This window comes from Camellia sinensis, chromosome 13, assembly GCF_055761805.1.
Source record: "Camellia sinensis isolate YWXY chromosome 13, ASM5576180v1, whole genome shotgun sequence".
Taxonomy (NCBI): domain Eukaryota; kingdom Viridiplantae; phylum Streptophyta; class Magnoliopsida; order Ericales; family Theaceae; genus Camellia; species Camellia sinensis.
The window spans coordinates 152,614,808-152,634,961 of NC_138973.1; the positions used below are offsets into that span (position 1 = coordinate 152,614,808).

The 20,154-nt window shown below is 38.2% G+C and overlaps 1 protein-coding gene across 9 annotated transcripts; it reads right to left on the bottom strand.

Moving 5' to 3' along the window:
• Window positions 1–1,265: 1,265 nt before the first annotated feature.
• Window positions 1,266–19,582, bottom strand: LOC114316582 (methyl-CpG-binding domain-containing protein 2). 9 transcript variants are annotated; one of them, XM_082903751.1, is made up of 8 exons: window positions 19,216–19,387; window positions 18,589–18,696; window positions 5,813–5,882; window positions 5,583–5,723; window positions 4,234–4,832; window positions 2,587–2,640; window positions 2,234–2,406; window positions 1,266–1,613 (listed from the first exon to the last, which is right to left on the bottom strand). In XM_082903751.1, the coding sequence occupies exons 4-8, from the start codon at window positions 5,589–5,591 to the stop codon at window positions 1,441–1,443; spliced, it is 1,008 nt and encodes a 335-aa protein (XP_082759877.1). In that variant the 5' UTR covers window positions 5,592–5,723; window positions 5,813–5,882; window positions 18,589–18,696; window positions 19,216–19,387; the 3' UTR covers window positions 1,266–1,440. The 9 variants fall into 9 exon arrangements, with proteins under 9 accessions (XP_082759877.1, XP_082759876.1, XP_082759880.1 ...); XM_082903750.1 differs by having other exon boundaries at window positions 5,583–5,732; XM_082903754.1 differs by lacking the exons at window positions 5,583–5,723; window positions 5,813–5,882 and adding an exon at window positions 8,231–8,255 and having other exon boundaries at window positions 19,216–19,404.
• Window positions 19,583–20,154: the final 572 nt, after the last annotated feature.

Sequence of the window (20,154 nt, forward strand, 5' to 3'; positions counted from 1 at the left end):
ACTGGGAGTGCCAAAATATGTTATCAAAAATTTGGTTTAGATCAAATCAACAAAATGGATTCAATAGACAAAACCAATTTTTGCGAACAAAAACCAATCAAACAACTGTAGTTAGTGTCGTATGCCTTGACAAATTCAAGAACTTCTTTGAATGTTGTAATATGAAGGAACAAGAATAAACACACTGAAATTCTGATTAATAACACTTAAACTTATTACTTAATTTCAAGAATCAAATTATAAATACCAAGCATTACAATCGACAGAGTTCAATAGTATTGGTTACAGGATTAACTGCTAATCTACTCCTAGTTACAAGGACTACTCGTATGATACATTAAAATACTCATAGATTTCACAAGTCTTATGAATTGGGTTGAAGGTCTTCTTCTCTTTGAGTTCCCAACTTTTTTATTGCTTCATTGATCATGAAATGCAGCCACGTGTCTATGTGCTAGCATTTCCACTTGCGCATGATCTATAACCATTGCAACTGCTTTCAGCTCCTTTTCTCCTTGGAACAGTCACGTGTCATACCTTTGATCTCTCTCCAGACCACCATCTTCAAGCCCACGATTCTTGGACCCTTATTGCTCATATTCTTGCTCTTTGACATGCTTGTCGACAAAACGTTCAATAATTTTAAAAACAAAGACTCAAACATAGACTAGTACCAAGAAAAATAACACGTAGTCTAAATTTAATTCGTGAATCTCATTATATAATAATTAAATTTAGATCACATATTATATTATTTTTTCATGTCATGTCATGTCATTTCTTACCAGTCCCTACTCGCTACCCTCCGCCACTCAGCCAGTCACTGGTTTTAGCAATCACAGCATAATACATAGCTGAGAAATACGAGGACATGATGAGCTTTGTCGTGTCATTTCTTTGTGGCTTGTTTACTATTGGGAAATTTTCCAATTCAAAATTACCACCAAAAGTCCTTTCTGTTCAGTAAAAACAAACTCATCAATCCCATATGGTACTGAACCCAGATAGTATGCTGTGATTGTGGCAGGGATGTGGGGAAAGTAGTGGGTAGCAGAGATCTTTGGGGATGACACAGATGGCACAGCTTTGTTCTTTTTCAAAATTATATAGTTCTTATTCCTCAAAAAAATCAGTTTTTCATCCTTCTTTTTTAACGTCATTTTATATTTTTTGTTAACAGAATTAGCATTGTGCTTTAGCTCAAAATCACATTACACTAGTCTATCTGTATATTTAACGAGATAAAGTACTTCAAGCCCAAACCATGAAAGGGTAAATTGAATTTTTCCCTTGTACTTCAAGCTCACCAAAATGGCAAAATGCCAATGTAACATACAGAAGCTCAGTTAACAAATAAGGGCTTCAAACCAAGGGCTAGAGATCAAGCACGAGCACCATTTCTGGATTGATAAAGGCTCTTCAGCCTTGACCCTGCCCTGATCATAAACTTAATTTACTACCGCACATCTGTTGAGATGTTGTCCTCGCCTGCTTCGTTGTTGGTCGATCGACAAGTTCAGAAGCAAGTGATTCACACAATGGAGAAGAAAACCCTGGCCCATCGAGCAGTAAATCTGTATTCTCATCTGGACTGGGCAGTGCTAGGGGATTGACTGCAACGACAAGAATACCATACTGAGTCCAAAAGTTGGTATCATAAAATTTTACAGCTGAAAATTCACTAATATAAAACAAATAAATTCTGTTGTTTTTATTTTATCATTGGTCAACGAAAATGCAATAAATTCACCAACCTATTCATTGAGAATAAAAAAACTGAGGTGGTCCTGGGTAATAGACATAGCAATCTATTTGGGAGAAGCAACTGAGGAAGATTGGGAAAGGACTGAGAAGAAAAATCATTATAAAAAATACCACCTTGCATCAATTTTTTTTTATTTTTATTTTTTTAAACAGTTGCCTCACAAGATTTCGACAGGTTTGTCAGTTTATGGAGAAAAAGCCTATACTAGCAGTTTAGCTCATTGAAAAGAAAAAAAGGCATGAAAAGTAAAATAGGTTCATTTTAAAAGTTATTTTATTGAAATTGGATCATAATCAACTTCCGGTGAACTAACAAAATTGTTGCTATGGATAGTTTTCAGGCCTATACATATCGATAAAACATCTTTTTCAGTTGCTAGAACAAAGTTAATTTATCAAGTATATCCTCATTTAGAAAACATTTAAGATTAAGTGTTCTCATTCAAGCGATGAGTAATACCACACTTACCATCAGAAGGTTCAAGAAGCCCCGGCATCCCAATGTTTGTGCCATCAGATGAAGCTGTCAAACGAGCAGGACGCTTCCTCACATAGTTTTCCTGCAAAGGTTTTGGGATTTGAAATGAAAATTGTGACATGGTCACCCCAGCATCCATATACTCAGGATGTTCCAGCAAGTACCTGGACAATCACAAGCATCATCAAAAACAGAAAAGGAAATCATTGATGAGCACCGTTTTGAAATCTTGAAGTACCTACCATTTTGTTTTTATTATATCATTTTAGTATTTGAAGTATGAATTAAGAATTAAGCAGAAAGCAGCGCAATATCAGAATGATCAAGCAACTAGAGACACGTACCTTTGAATCTCAACCGTAGAGCGAAGTCTCTTGCCTGACGGTGCAACATAATACCTGAAAATCATAAAAGACAGAAAATCACTACCAAGAGATACTTGCCAACGGACTAAAATATCTAATACCACATTTTGCAGCTTTTTAAGAAGCTGCGTAGGTGGTGCAACTAGGAGCTACCAATAAATCACACTAGGTCGTAATGTAAAAGAGCAGCACAGTGCACAATGCTTTGGCTGGAAGTAGTTAAATGTACACTTTCCAAATAAAATATGTTGGTAGCAGGGTGTAATATTTTTTTATATAAGCTACTAATACTCAAGTATAAACATTCAGAAGTAGGATACAGAAAAATGAATGGCATTAAAGGGATGAAATCCCAACAAAGATCACAATACAGCTACAAAAACCACGAAAGGCATCAAAGAAAATAAGTATGAAGCCCACAAAAAGAAATTCATCCACACACAAAAAATAAAATAAAATTACTTCCAGTGTTGTTGCCATCCTGATGTACTATAACAACCTTGCTAAATAGCCAATATTCATCCCAAAGCATCTTCCATTGAAAAGGCCCTTTTCAGAACGGGGAGCAATGGGGTCAGGATATCACCCAACACAATAGTGTAGCAAACCTACAGAATTTCCATTTTCTTTTCCTGATAAGAGAGGCAACCTACAATTGCCCAGAAGAAGAAGAAAAACACACACACACAAAAAAAAAAAAAAAACATAATATTACAAAATCCACAAAATGCAAGGCGAAAAGAGAACAGAAAAATGTCTGGAAGAGACCAATTTAAGGAAGAAATTCACTTCTGCATTAATAAATTTAGAAGGAAAAAAGAGGGAGGGAGGGGGGGGGGGGGGGGTTGCGGTGGAGCTAAGTTATCTCAATGATATTAATGTGTGGGCCATTACTCTCATCTTTAAGTGAGTGTGTGATGTTTATTGAGTCATCCATCACCAAAAGCCTTTGGTGATTAACAATTCCGTCTATCTTTCCTACGCTCCTCCAAAGAAAGTTACAATTTTAGAGGTTTATTGAAAATTAAACTTTTGTTTGGTCTATAACTTGTATCATTTTCCGTTTCATTCTTTCTTTTCCTAGAAATTGTTTCATCCCAATATAAAGAACTTCTGATTTTCACTAGAATGCTATAGCCAAAAAGCCAGATTACCACGGCAAGCCTTTTCTCCACTATGTTTTACATAGAAGAAGTAGGCTGAATTTTTCATCCCTTCATATCCCCACCACCCCTGCGCCCTCTTTTTCTGTAGGGCTACCTGAGGGAAATGAATTATGCACTTGATGTAGAAGCAAGCACCACACCAGGCAAAAATAATAATTTCTACATTCTAGCAGGCAACACATGATAGCCTCAAATAAACAAGTAATTTGCTGGCCATGTCGGTTTCTTGATTTTGCGAAGGAAATATTTATTTACTAACAGAGGTTTGGTGACTTCCACACCTGATAAGCACTGTTTAGAAGATTACAAAATGTTTTGATCACCTTTAAAGCTGCGTTGCCACTCTAAACAAAAGTGAAACTCAAAAACTAAAGAAAAAGTATCAGCAGAAGGCTATTCTATGCATGTGGGATTCTTCGGCTACAAATAAATAAAGAAACAAATAGATAAGGATACATACACATCTGCAAAATGGGTACTTCCAGCACCTCTGATTCTCAGAAGCCGCTGCCACCCAGGAGGAGGCTGAGCAATATTAGGCTTATCAATTGCCCAGAGCATGCTGTTATCTTGGCAAATGTCAGGTGGATCTTCACATGATATTTCAGGCCGCCACTCATGAGCTGTTTCACACACAAAAGGGTGCTCTAAAATGTGTTCACGTATTTCCTCGTACTTTTCTTTTGTTGGTATGAGCCTCCACTTGAAGCAGTAGGCACACTGGACAGTGAAAGCCCCCACAGACGGCAACACTCTGGAAGAGTGACATGGCAAAGAGTTTCTTGGGAAAGGAGGGGGTTGGTACTCTTTGGGATCAGGAACAGCTTCAATTTCACCTGTACCATTAGCAGAAGGATCATAAACCACCATTTGTTTTTGAGCATTCTCACTAGACTGATTATCTTCATCTCCTGCACTATAATCCTCTTCCACTTCAGAATAAGCCACATCTAAGTGTTGCCGAAGAGGCTTATCCAAGTGATCTGAGAAAGTAGAACCATCGAAGCCATTTTCTTCCCTTTCCACTTCAAGGGGATGTTTTGTAGGACTTGACTGCATCTGAACAATTCTAAAATGACAACTAATGAGAAAAGGATACATAATTTAACCCTACAAACATTCTAGAGTTGTCAAAGATACATGTAAAAGAAGCTATTTGGTTACCTAGCATAATGACAACCATAATGAGCAAAGCATACATAATTTAACCTACAAACCTTCTAGAGTTTTCAAACATCTATCTAAATGCAGCTATTTGATTAGCCTGTTTCGCAATGGAATTTTCCCAAAATTCTAAAGAAACCATACCTACACGAACTGATGTAGGAATAAAAGAATAGAAAGAATTATTTAGCTTACCAATCAATGAGGTAGAGGCCATGTATATATAATATATTCATGATATAATTTAGGAAATAATATATACAAGGTAAGATTCCTATAATCAAAATAATTCATATTCTAATTTCCATATTCAAACATAATATTTTGATTTCTATATTCAACACTCCCCCTCTCAAGCTAACGTAAAGATATTCAACAAACGCAACTTGTCAATAGAAGACTGAAGCAAAGTTAGTCCCACAGATTTTGTGAACATATCTGCCAACTGTTGAAAAAAAAGAGACAAAGAATGGACGCACAATGTAGTCCGAATCTTTTCTCGAATGAAATGTATGTCAACCTCGATATGCTTGGTACGCTCATAAAGTACAAAATCAGAGGATGACATAATGGTAGATTTGTTATCACAAAATAAAGAGGAAGGGACAGTCTCCTCAAAACCTAACCGAATTCAAAGAATCTCACATGTCCCATACGCCATAGCCTGATACTTAGCCTCTGCAGAAGACCTAGAAACCACTGCTTGCTTTTACTTTTCCATGAGATAAGATGATCACCATAGAAAGTACAGAAGCCAGAAGTGGAACGCCCGATCAGTCCTAGCTCCTGCATAGTCTGTATCAGTGAAACAAGAAAGCCTAGATTGGAGACTAGCAGTAAAGAACAATCCCAAGTCAGGAGAAGTCTTTAAATACCTCAGAATATGATGAACCGCATCAAGGTACTTTTTACAAGGTACATGCATGAACGTCATCACAACACTAACTGCAAATGTCAAGTCAAGTTTAGTGTTGGTCAAATAAATGAGGCATCCACTGACTCACAACACTAACTGCAAATGTCAAGTCAAGTTTAGTGTTGATCAAATAAATAAGGCGTCCAACAAGACACTGATACATGCCTTGTCTGGGTCATCCAGCAACTCACTAGACTCTAATGTGAGTTTGACATTAGGATTCATAGGAGTAGAAGCAGGTTTACACCCTAACATACCAGAATCCTAAAGTAAGTCAAGGGTGTACTTTTTTTGAGACAAGGAGATTCCCTTCCTTGAGCGAGCCACCTCAATTCCCAGAAAATATTTGAGACATCCCAAATCCTTAATATCAAAAGTTTGGCCCAAGTTCTTCTTTACTTGACTAATGCCGACAGGAGTCATCACCTGTGAGAATAGTATCATCCACATAAACTAATAAGACTATACATTAACCTGCAAAATTCTAGCTAATGAAACAAGTGTGATCGGAGTGGCATTGAACAAAGCCCATAGATATAATAACAAAACTGAAGCGACCAAACCATACTTATGGAGACTGTTTCAAACCATACAAGGATTTGCGTAACCGACACACTTTCTCCAAATACTCCCCCTCAGCCCAAAAACCGAGTGGAGGAGCCATGTAAATCGTCTCAAGATCTCCATGGAGAAATGCATTCTTAACATCAAGCTGATGAAGAAGCCAAGAATGAGATGCTACAAGGGAGATAAGGCGACGTACAGAAGAAGCATGGCGACAAGAGCAAAAGTGGCACCAAAATCCTTGCCAGAAATCTATGTGAAACCTTTGGCCACCAAGCAGGCTTTGTAATGGTCGACTGAGTCATCAGCAAGGTAACACCCATTTGCAACCAACTGTGCTTTCCCTAGGAGGTCAAGGTACAAGATCCCAAGTGTGATTCAGTTCTAAGGCCGCCATCTTGCCGCTACCCATTTGGGATTTTGAAAGGCCTCAGATATAACGAGGAATGGACTCCGACTCAAGCTTGCCAAGAAAAGAACAATAAGAAGGGAAAACCTTGTCATAGGAAAGATACTAAGAAATAGGATGATTAGTACTACTCAAATAACTCAAAACGATTTGGAGGATGTCGATCCCGATGTGGGTTACGACAAGGAGGTGGAGAAGGAGCTAAAAGAGAAGAGTTACCTGACCTAGAGATCAGAGAGGCGGCAGGGGGGGTTGAGTGCGTGGGCGACGAGAGTATACTTGCAATGGGGGAGGAGGCGAGGTTGAGAAAGAGGAAAGGGGACAACCTCATTGTCAACCTCATTCAAAATGGTCATTAGGCGAACAGTGGAAGTAGCAGGAGGAGAAGCCTGCAAAAAAGGGTTAGTACCAAAGAAAGAAAGATCCTCACAAAACGTAACATCCAAAGTGTGGTGAAAGTGATAAGACACAGGGTCATAACACCTATACCCTTTGGACATAGAAGAGTACCCTAAGAAAATACAACGAATAGATTTGTCATTTAACTTTGTGCGAGTGGGACTCCGATTTGAACAAACAGGTACACCCAAAGATGCGAGGTAAGAGTGGAAATAGAGTGGTGGTGGGCATAAGGGTATGAAACGAAGTGAGTCCATGCAACACACGACTAAGGGTCCTATTAATGAGGTAAACAGCAGTAAAGGCAGCCATATGCATATAAGACTTGGGAACACCCATACCTCGAAGAAAACACCGAACAGTAGACATAATATAACGGTTTTTGTGTTCAACGACACCATTTTGTTCAAGGGTCCGAAGACAAGTAAGTTGTTGAATACCAGTTTTGATTAAGATGGGAATGAAATGCATTAGAAATATATTTCCCACCATTATCAGGATGGATAGTCCTAACAATTGTATGAAACTAAGTTTTAACCATCTGTAAAAATTGGACAAATATGGGAAAGACGTCAAACTTACGACGAATTAGATAAACCAAAGTGCACCTAGTGTGATCATCAATAAAAGTCACATAATATCTATGACCAAAAAAAACGGTGACAGGGGAAGGGCCCCAGACATCAGAATGTATAAGATCAAAAACACTAGGAGCACGAGTCATATGCAGGATATAGCTAGTACGGGTATGCTTAGACAACTCACAAACCACACAATGAAACTTAGAATCTTTGCAAGCTTTATTAAATGAAGGAAAAAGTAGACATAAATACTGAAAATTAACATGACCCATACAAGTGTTCCATAATTCTAAAGTTTGAATATTAAAAACACAAGACATGGAAACAGGCAAAACAGAGGCCTAAAAACTAGCCAAAGTATAAGAGGAAAGCTCGTCCGGTGGATCCCCAAAGTAGTACAGCCCATCACGCTCATAGCCCTTACCAAAAATCCTCTTTGAACTCAGGTCCTGTAAAAGGCAAGAGGAGGGTAAGAAGATGACAGCACAATTAAATTGTTTGGCAAGACGACTAATGGATAAGAGATTATATGCAAAATTTGGAACATGTAAAACAGATGATAAAGTAATGGTAAGGGATAAAGACACTACATCCTTATGACGAACAGAGGATAACGAACCATCAGCAAGACACAGATTGGGCAATAGTAGTAGGGACTGGCGAAGAAAGAAAAGAAAACTCACCCGTCATATAATCATTAGCCCCAGAATCCATAACCCATAAGGGACTAGCAGCCCGAACATGAAAAGCAGTAGAAATACCTGTTGCAAGGGTGGCAGATGGGCCAGGAGAACTGGCAGTAAGAGATCTATGCTGAGCCTGAAGCTGACCAATCTAAGGGGTGGTTTAGGATGTCCTAAATAAGTGCACTTTCTGACTTTTTATGAAATATGGATTGGGTATGGATTGGGTTTGAAGTGATGTGGTAGACAGGTGATGTGACTTAAATAAGATGATGTGACTTAAATAGTGTTAGAATTTACCATCACCTACCACCACTACCACCTCACCTACTCCACTAAACCTAACCCACTACACCACTATCACCATCCACTACACACCATCCACTACACCTACATCTATATAAGGAACCATTTGTAATAGAACATAATATCAATAAATCAGATATCAATCAATAATACATACATCAATTTTAACATGGTATCAGAGCCATAAGATTTAGGCCTGTATTTCTTTCTCACCGGCGGGCAGCTGGCCGGTAACTTTGCCTTCGCTGCCCGCTGGAGTTGTCTACACATACCTTCTCATGCAAATACTCCAATCCCCTTGCAGCATCAAATTCCATCTTGGTCACTCTTCATCCCCGATCTCGGCAGTTTGATTGAAAACAAAGATACACATCCCGCCACCTGCGCCGCCCGGATCTTCCAACTAACCCTCCGCCACAAGTCCGACGGCGAGACCATCCGGTGGTTGCTGGAACACGCCGAGCCTTCCATCATCTCTGCCACCGGCACCGGCACTGTCCCCGCCATCGCCATGTCCGTCGGCGGAACCCTCCAGATCCCCACCACCTCCGCCGGAAGCACCCTCCAGATTCACCCACACGGTTTAGAGAGAGAGAGCGCAGACACCATCCCTTCTTGGCCATGGTCATGATGGACCGTACTACCTTCATGCAAAACACATGTCCAACTTGGACAGAATGAAGCATCAGCAGCTGAGGATGAGCCTAGCTGTCTTCACTATTTTCAGCATTGGTATTGCAGTACCTGTTTCTGCTGTCATCTTCCGGCAAAGGAAAACTGCTTCTGCTTAGCTCTCTCTCTCTCTCTCTCTCTCTCTCTCTCTAAGAACACAACACACACCATGCATCCGTAACTCTCTCTCTTCTAGAGGGAGCTGTCTCTCTCTCTCGGGTTTGGGGTGTTGAAGAACAAAAAAAAAAAAAAAAAAAAAAAAAAAAAAAAACACCACAAACAAAACAAAACAGAAAGACCAGATACACATGCACTCCATGATTTCAATTTTTTTATTATTATCCTTATTCCTCCGAGTGACTACATTCTCATCACATTTCTTTTCTATATATATATATATGCTTTCCACACATACCTTCAAAGTATACCTTGCCGGTGTTGCCTCCGTGTTTCCCACTCCACTAGGCATGATCACTACTCCCTGCTCCTCCACTGCAGCATATGGCAGCCCTCCAAATTGGAACATCACGGTGGCCTTCCGCTTCAGCTCCTTATTTTCTGCTTTCAGCACACTTATCTCTGCTCGCGCATCCTTATACATGCGTTGGAGCAGAGCCAGTTGGGCATTTAAATGCTGCACCTCATTTGTCCTACTCTGCAGCCGGTTCGACAAGTTTGTGACCGCAGTCATGGTTTCAACACAGGACTTCAATGTATACTGATTAGCTTCAATATCCGTTTGCACTGCCATTTTTTGCTCCACCGACCGCATCGGAAAGTTCAACGGAGCAAAACCAGGGGTGTTTGGTTGAGGTTCACAGGCCACCGCACCAGTTATCTCTCTTGTTGACTCGTTGAGGTCGGGAAAGAGAGTGAGCAGACCACGGGAAGAAGAGGCTATGTTCTGGGTAGCTGAACGGGAAGAAGACGCCATGTTTTTTGGGTTGCTGAGTGTTTCAGAGCAGGGTTGGTTACAGAATGTTACAGAGAACGAAGAGGTTTCAACTGGTTTGTTATGCTTCCAAGCCTCAGACTTCGCTTTGGTTTATAAAGACAGAGACGACAAGGCCGACACGCGCTCTGTCAATCACGTGCATCGCCGCGTGTCAGGCGCCCCTTTTGATGGCTCGACGCTTTCTGTCGGGCACGTCTTTTGATGAAGTGGGCACGCCTTTTGATGGCACGCCTTTTTATGGATTGGGCACGCCTTTTGATGGCACGCCTTTTGAAAAATTGGGCACACCTTTTGCGGGTGCGACTTTTACAAGGGTCCGACAAGACTCAGTAAACTGTCCCGACATTGATTCCGGTTAGCTCCTTCATGGGTCCGACAAGACTCTGTAAACTGTCCCGACATTGATTCCGGTTAGCTCCTTTATGGGTCCGACAAGACTCTGTAAACTGTCCCGACATTGATTCCGGTTAGCTCCTTTATGGGTCCGACAAGACTCTGTAAACTGTCCCGACATAGATTCCGGTTAGTTTCTACAAGGGTCCGACAAGACTCTGTAAACTGTCCCGACATTGATTCCGGTTAGTTTCTACAAGGGTCCAGCAAGACTCCGTAAACTGTCACAACATTGTCTTCTACAACGGTCCGACATGACCCCATACACTGTCTTCTACAACGGTCCGACATGACCCCATAAACTGTCTGCTACAACGGTCTGACATGACCCCATAAACTGTCTTCTACAACGGTCCGACATGACCCCTTAAACTGTCTTCTACAACGGTCCGACATGACCCCATAAACTGTCTGCTACAACGGTCCGACATGACCCCTTAAACTGTCTTCTACATCGGTCTGACACCGCCATCCAGTGTCCTCTACACCGTTGTGACACCCCCATACAGTGTCCTCTACAACGTTGTGACACCCCCATACAGTGTCCTCTACAACGTTATGACACCACCATACAGTGTCCTCTACAACGTTATGACACCACCATACAGTGTCTTCACCAACGGTCTGACACGACCATACAGTGTCTCCTATCCTTTTTTTATGTATTTTCTTGTTTTGTTCCTCTCTTCAAACTGAAGTTGGTTAGTTTCTATCCTCCTTGAGTTTGCGGGGGGCTGTTAGAATTTACCATCACCTACCACCACTACCACCTCACCTACTCCACTAAACCTAACCCACTACACCACTATCACCATCCACTACACACCATCCACTACACCTACATCTATATAAGGAACCATTTGTAATAGAACATAATATCAATAAATCAGATATCAATCAATAATACATACATCAATTTTAACAGGATAGTGACTTTTTGACTTTTTGAATTTTATAGTTTATGCAAAACAAGGCCTAAGTCTATAACTCCTGTAAATTAGGGAGATGAAGAGACCCAAGAGCAGGAGTAGCGGAATCCACTAGAGCCGTAGTGCGAGGGGTGCCAGCACCACGAGGGCGAGAAGAACGTAGCCGTAACTCAAGATGAAATTTGAAGCAACGAACCTTAACATGACCAGAAACGCCACAATGATTACAAGTAACTGGACTCGTAGAACCCTGATAACCAGACTTTGTAGCAAAAGCCATCTGATTAAATCAAACTGGAGATAGAGGAAAAGGATTCGACTGAACCAGACGCTATCAATGGTGAAAAAGGCCTTATAAAGAGAGGGCATAGGTGATGTGTTTAAAAGCTGAGTTCGAAGGGATCCAAACTCAGTGTTTAAACCCATCAGAAACTGGTAAGTATGCTGACAAGTAAGGCATTTGGACACAAGACAAGCAGCATCTACTGGTAACTCAATCAAGGGCTCATATTGAGCCAATTCTTCCCAACGGGCCTAAAGGTATCCAAAGAATCCTGACACAAAAAGACCCAAGGTAGGCTAGGAAGCACGAGTATTATCCTGATAGAGCTCAAAGATGCGAGCATCATTATGAGCATGAGCATACATCTGTGACAAGGCATGTCATAGACCTAGAACTGTGTCATAATAGAAAAACATATGATAAATACGATCTTCTATGGAGTTGAACATCCATCCCAAAATAGTACAGGTATCAATATCCCACTATGCATGGGAGGATCTATTGCAGCAAGCTGGATAGTGGAAGATAAATGCCAATGAGCTTTTCCCTTACCCCCTAAATAGAGTTTAAGAGAGCGGCTCCAAGCAGCAAAATTTTTTCCATTAAACACCACACTCATAATAAGATGAGCATGAGTGTGATGAGAAAGAGAAAAATCATAACTAAATGGGATAGTCTTGGTGGATATATCAATAAAGGATGGATCAGTCATGGTGGGAGAAGAGGGGCTGAAAAACACACAAAGATAGCAACACAATCCAAGAAAAAATAAGAAGTCCTAAAAAACTCAACGGCTTATCCAAATAGATGCTACCGAATAAACCCAGTAGCCCAAAAAAATAAAAAGACAGACAAAGGGGCTTAATATATCAGTCCAATCACCCTAAGAAGGGGAAAGAAAAAACAACCACGAACCACCTAAAGAGGCAGCCGAAGCACGTAAGACCAGAACCAAGTTTGGTCGGCAGCAACCAGAGCCTCGGCATGGATAAAGAAGGCCTACCGAGGTGAAGACAAGGAAGGAGAGAGGCTGCGAAGGTTGGGTTGAGGCTGGGTTGGGGCTGTCGGCGGGAGAAAAGGAGTTGGAAAGGGTTGTCGGAGGCTAGGTGGAGGCTAGGAAGAGCTATCGGAGGCTAAAAGAAGGCTAGTCTGAGGCTGTCGAAGGAAGAAAAAAAGCTGGAAAGGATTGTCAGAGGCTAGAGAGAACAAAGAAGGTAGTCGGTTGTGATGGGTGGTTAAGAGAGAGTCAGCTACCAATCAATGAGGTAGAGACCATGTATATATAATATATTCATGATACAATTTAGGAAACAATATATACAAAGTAAGATTCCTATAATCAAAATAATTCTTATTCTAATTCCTATTCTAATTTCCATATTCAAATATAATATTTTGATTTCTATATTCAACAAGAATAAAAATGCTTCCTTCCAACTAATCACTTACACCACATCCAAACCCGGTAAACATTAATAGTAAATCCTTGAGAATTGAATAGGCAGAAAAATCCAAAAGACAATTCTGATATGAGAACTAGTTGAACACAATAAAGTGATTAATACTAACAAAGAAAGAAGCCTGTATCCCAATTAAGTATAGTAACAGGTCAATACTATAAAGAAACCCAAGAAACTAGCATGGGTTAAAATCATATCAGCAGGCAAAAACAAAAACTGTAGTGTTGGTGTCGGATTGAAACTAGGGAGAAGCAATGAAAAAGTAAACAGACAAGACTGCAAAGTTTTTAATTAAAGAAGCCCTAAAGAAGCTAGATTGAGCTATAGTTTGGAGGCATCTACAACCGAAGGGTTAAAACAATTTTTAAACCAAAAAAAGAGAGATCCAATATGTGACATAAAACCTTGGCTAGTCAAGTTCTGGTTCACATTGTGTCTTCATTTCTTTTCTAGATCAGTTGCAGCTGTTTTGGTTTTATTTTCACTTTATTGTGTATATAAATTTTAAGAGTCAGTGGCATCTCTGTCATTATAAATTTGCCATTCATGAATTGTTGTAGTTATCTATGGATCGTGTTGGTCAATATATGTTTTTGATAATTGCATGTGGTCTATGCAAAATGTCTTACCAGTGAAAGTGCCCAAGTTTTCTTCAATTGAGGCACAGTTCTAGTAGTCATTGTAAAAGTTTAGCAGCCTATGAACGTGCATGTATTCTTACAAGTTACAATGCTAAAGAAGCTTTTGGAACCACTTGTGACGCATGAAACAACCTCATGTTAAAGATTGATTTCAAAAGAATTCTAAGCATGACTCCTAGATTCTACAAGAATAAAAATGAAGAAAACAAACATAGTATATACAAGTTTCTGTCCACAGCTTCAAAACAGTCCGTATTTTCCACCAAGACCCTAAACTTAACCCTTATAAACCCTACAAAAACAAACTGTAAGATACTTTCTGTTCAAAATTTCCAGCAGCTAGTTTTGTAACAAACATTTTAAATCATGTCGATTCCAACCCCTTCCTGTCTTGAAACCCTAAAGCATCATCCACCTTTCAAAACCTTTTATTGCAAAATCAATAGGCAAGAATTTTCCAAGTCTGTTAGGCTTGTCCTATGCCAGTTCGGTAACAAAGGACACAGGAGGGAGTTCACAAACACTAGGCAGAAAGAGAGGGAAAAAATGCGTGAGCTCATTAGTATTCCACAAATGACCAGCTATATGGATCCAAATTTGACATGTCAAATGTCTGAACATCACTTCTCTTATCTATTACATGCAAGTTTCCCCGTAACACATTACCACTTGCATGACATATGCATATCTCGTATTTTTAATGCTTGAATTGCTTAGACTTAAATTTTCTTCCCTTGTCATATGAAATATTTGAAGGCACGCTTTGCTAATCATTTAGTCATGGTGTAGAAACACTTGCTTAGACTTAAATTTCCTTCCCTTGTCATATGAAATATTTGAAGGCACGCTTTGCTAATCATTTAGTCATGGTGTAGAAACACTTGCTCTTTGAATAGCTTATATCTACATGCTCACTTGATATGTGTTATTCAAAGACTTAGAAACGTCAGATAGGGAGTATTCTATTAAGCAAAACTATGTTCATATATGCCTCTCGTATTTTTAATGCTTGAATTGCTTGGACTTAAATTTTCTTCCCTTGTCATATGAAATATTTGAAGGCACGCTTTGCTAATCATTTAGTCATGGTATAGAAACACTTGCTTCTTTGAATAGCTTATATCTACATGCTCACTTGATATGTGTTATTCAAAGACTTAGAAACGTCAGATAGGGAGTATTCTATTAAGCAAAACTATGTTCATATATGCCTCTATTCTCTAAATCAAGGTGCTTAATAGTTATAGACTAATGTCCTTGACATTTTTAAATAATGTGTGAAAAGTCTAATCGGGATTAGCGGGTATAGAGTGTGATTACTAGACGCGATCAAGCTTAATTAGATAAGCTGGTGCAGGGTACTGTAAAGGATGAAAACCAAACACAAAGAACAACCACGAATTTGAATAAAAAAGATACTCTCTAATATATTAATTCTCCAAAATAAACTGATTAGCCCCAAGCCTTACAACCCCTATTTGAATAAAAGAGATACTTTAAAGTGGTGCAGGGTACTGTAAAGGATGAAAACCAAACACAAAGAACAACCACGAATTTGAATAAAAGAGATACTCTCTCTAATATATTAATTCTCCAAAATAAACTGATTAGCCCCAAGCCTACAACCCCTATTTATAGTGAAAGAAAAGGCCTAATTACAATAGGAAATAAATTAAGCGAATCAATTATTTCCTAAAAAGGAAAGATCTCGTGTTTCGGGGCTGAAACATTGGAATTTGCTCGAAATCTATCGTAGGCCATGGCGAAGCAATGGGTATTGGTTGCCACGTTATTTTCCATGTCTCAACCAAATCTCAAGCTATTCCAAGCACGTGCCACCTCGTGTCCATTACTGCCTTTTGCCTTTGCCTTGTTTGTCCATGAGTTCCAAGAACTCTATGGCCAAACACTCTGCACCATCCTCCCCTGCTTGAAAAGAATTCGCCCTCGAATTCAAATCATCATATGAAGAATCTCCATGATATGGAACAAGATGTTTAACATTGAAAACATTTGTAGTGCGGTTATGACTGGGAAGCTTCAATCTGTAGGCATTGGGGTTAATTTTCTCAAGAATCTCCACCGGACCAATCTTCCTTGCAGCTAACTCATTGTAATCCCCCGCTGAAAATCTATCCTTGGTAAGGACAGCATACACGAAATCTCCCACTTCAAATTCCACGAAGCATCGTTTCTGGTAAGCTTTTTCCTTGTACTTTGCAACAGTCTCTTGCAGTTTCTGTTGCATGGACTGATGAAGTTGCTGCAACTGCGCAATGAAATTCTCTACCTTGACATGAGTCCACTTCAGGTCTGGGACTGGTGCAAGGCCCAGTGGTGAATGTGAAACAATACCATAAACAATCTAGAATGGAGACAAACCAGTGCTACAGTTTACGGAATGGTTGAATGCAAACTTTGCTTGGCACAATTTCTAGTACCATGACTTCAAGTGATCTTCAACAAGACATCGAAGCAAATTCCCCAAAGAACGATTGACTACTTCAGTTTGCCCATCTGTAAAATTGTAAGAATCTCCACGATTGACTACTTCGTGTAGATCGTATAGGATCACAGTAGGATCATAGGTAGGATTTGTAAGTAGGATTGCTGGATTTATGATTTTTCAACTTATTTTTAATATGTATCACCTTGATTTGTATTTTTACCTTATTTCTAATCAATGAAGCACAGGCACAGGCACAGGCACAGGCACGGGTATGATACGGGTACATTAATACGGTAAAATCCAAAAAAATAAGGTACGGGTACGGGTACGGGTACGGTTTGATATGTTTCTAAAAAAATATTTATTTTTAATTTAGAATAATGCCAAAATTGATTAAATAGTTTTATTTGTTAAGATCCAACCTACAATTAATATTTAATGCCAAAAATAAAGGTATAAATCAAAATTAAATGTCAATATATGAAATAACTTAAAAATCATGGTTTAATTTTAAAATAATGCTAAGCATAAAATTAAAATAAAAAATAAGCCTAGTGAAAGGAATTTTATCTTGTAGTAAAAAAAAATATTGTGTCAACTAAGATACGATACGGCTTAGGTATATATTAAGGTACGTTTGGGTATACCAAAAATTAAGAAGAAAAAATTTGGGTGCGTGTTTCGTGCACCCGGTATGTATGCAAAAGTACCATATGCCAGTAAGTATCCAGTACGGGTACAGCATGTTTTTCGAAGTACCCATGCTTCATAGTTTTTAATAGAAAGTAAAATCTTATGATCATCGATCTAATCCTATGATCCGATCCACAAGACCCTGTCATCAATCCTCTGTAGAATTCTAATTTTAACAACCTTTGTCTTAACTGAACTCAATCATTAAGCAGTGAATGAATTAACACGAAGATCTCCAAGCTACCACCTATTAAAATTACCTCTCAAGGATTCAGATTGATAATCTATTTTTAAGGGGGCAAAAAATATATGGAATGTGTGCAATGCATCTTAACATGCTCAAACAATTTTATCAACTACTCTGGCACTTTTACCTTGATGTTGACAAGTTTGCCAAAATGTTCTTAGATTTGAGCTTTCTTTTTCTTTTTTATGGTGGGGTTGGGTTGGATTCTTTTACCTTGATTAAAAAATAAAAAATAAATAAATAAATAAAAACATATATATATATGGAATGTGTGCACTGCATCTTAACATGCTAAAACAATTTTATCAACTACTATGGCACTTTTGCCTTGATGTTGCCAAGTTTGCTAAAATGTTCTCAGATTAGAGCTTTCTTTTTCTTTTTTTATGGTGGGGTGGGGTTGGGTTGGGTTGGGTTCATTTTGTGAAGGACTTTTCAGTTTATGATTATCCAAAGTACCTAATAAAAGGAAAAGCATCAGTGTTACGGGGAAAAAAAGTGATTAAACTTTCCTATCCCTGTCCAACAGCAAGTGGTTTAACTATTAATAGGTGTCTAATTTCCTCTTCCCCATGTCCCCAAATGGGTATTCAAGCCTTGATCACAGGCTTCTTTTCTTCTTCTTCTTCTTCTTCTTCTTCTTCTTCTTCTTTTTTCCAGGTTTTTGAGTCTCCCCTTTTCTCAACTCCTAGTTCATCAAGTACACTTCAGGGCTTAAGCACATCCTCTCGATGCATAACAAAATATGACACAAGTGATTACTAATTAGTAAAATAAAGTCCTAACAAATACCTCCTCTGGACTAAAAAACAAACACCAACGGGTAAAAATGGCATCATCCCTGAACATATAATGCGCTTTTCTGATTCTATGTTCCAGCTGCACCAGGCAGATATACTATCACATCCATGATTAGATGCTAATTGCTACAGCTATACATATAACCAAAATGATTTCTTCCATACAGAACATACCTACAGTACGTCATTTACAAACAGAAGTAGCATATCCGAGTGCCTAAAAAAAAAAAACACAATACCATCATCCCCATGATATTTACTAATAACTGACCTCTTTCAACTGGATATGGCTTTAACGGATTTATCTTGACTCAACTGATTTGGCTAACATGCATGAATCAATAAGATTTCAGCATTTGATTGGCTCCCATATTGGCCGCTGCAAATAAAGAAATTCAATAGAACAACAAGCAAACAAACAAACAAACAAACATTTCCAGAAAAATCAATAAATGCATATATACATACAAAACCACCCATTTAACAAATAGATCCTTTCCAAAAAGTAATTCAGCTGGCATGAGGAGGAGGACCATATAAAATCAAAATCTACTATTCAACCATGAATTAGACTCGAAATAATTGCTAAACGAAAAACTATCATAACCGAAAACATATATTCAGAATCGTCAAATCTACACCAGAAGGCCCAAACCCACACATTCAAGTTCACAAATCCATGACTAACATTATTAAGCAAAAAATAAATAAAAAATAATAGAAAATAGAAACAAACAAATGCAAATAGGCATCAATCAAGCAACCAAAACAAGACAAAAAAATAAGAAAACATGACGAATCACACAATCCATCATCAGCATTTCATGCAAGAAATCGTAACCAACCCAAATACAGATTAACGCAACAACACAGAAGCGATCCAATCAACAAAAATTACCCAAAGATAGAGAGCAGTGAGAGGAGATGGACAGATTACGAGGATCAGAGATCTCCAGTTCGAGTGATGATCATCGGGAATATGAGCTAATCAAATGGAGTGTATTTATCATCGAAACGGTTGGGTTGACTGTCTTCCTAACGTACACATTTAGTGTATAATATAATAAAATGGTTTCTAACTCACCTCAATTTTAATTTTTAAATTTTTTGATTTAAAAAAAAAATTATGCGAGAGCTCAACACAAATCACGTGTGTATGAGTACAGAGAGAGATTTAATAAAAAATTTGATAATTTATTTGAAAATTCTAACATTTTTCATTTAAAAAGAGTTATGCTAGTTAATAATCTAAAAAAGAGTTATTTGGGATCTCAGCATTTGTTGACTTCTCCCAATCTATAAGTCTTTTTTGACTTCTCTCATAGATACTGCAACACTCTTTTTAACTTCTCTCATACACTATAATTATTGATGGGATTGTTAATTAATTTATACACTATAGTTACTAATGGGATTGTTAATTAATTTATGTATCTATAGTTATGCCTTGATTTACACATTTCAAAAAAAAAATTAATTAATTTATTTAAAAATTTAAATTTAGAAATTGAGAAGGAAAGTTAACTAAAATATAAATTTGAATTTGAATTTTTATACTGCTAAAATACCGGAATTAATCTACATTTTTCATAGATTTTTTTTCTTAATGTTTAATAATTTTATATGTATCGATATTCCAATCTATGTATCTATAGCAAACAGACATTTCATTTAAAAAAAAAAAAATCATTAAACCTCCAAAGATTAGTGATGTAGATAGAATCAAACAAAATGTGTAAGTCTTAAAGTTTTAAAGTAAAAAATTTATATTAGAATTTGTTCAAATGTAATACTCTTAATATTTATAAATATTTTTTATTGATTGACAAAAAGCACC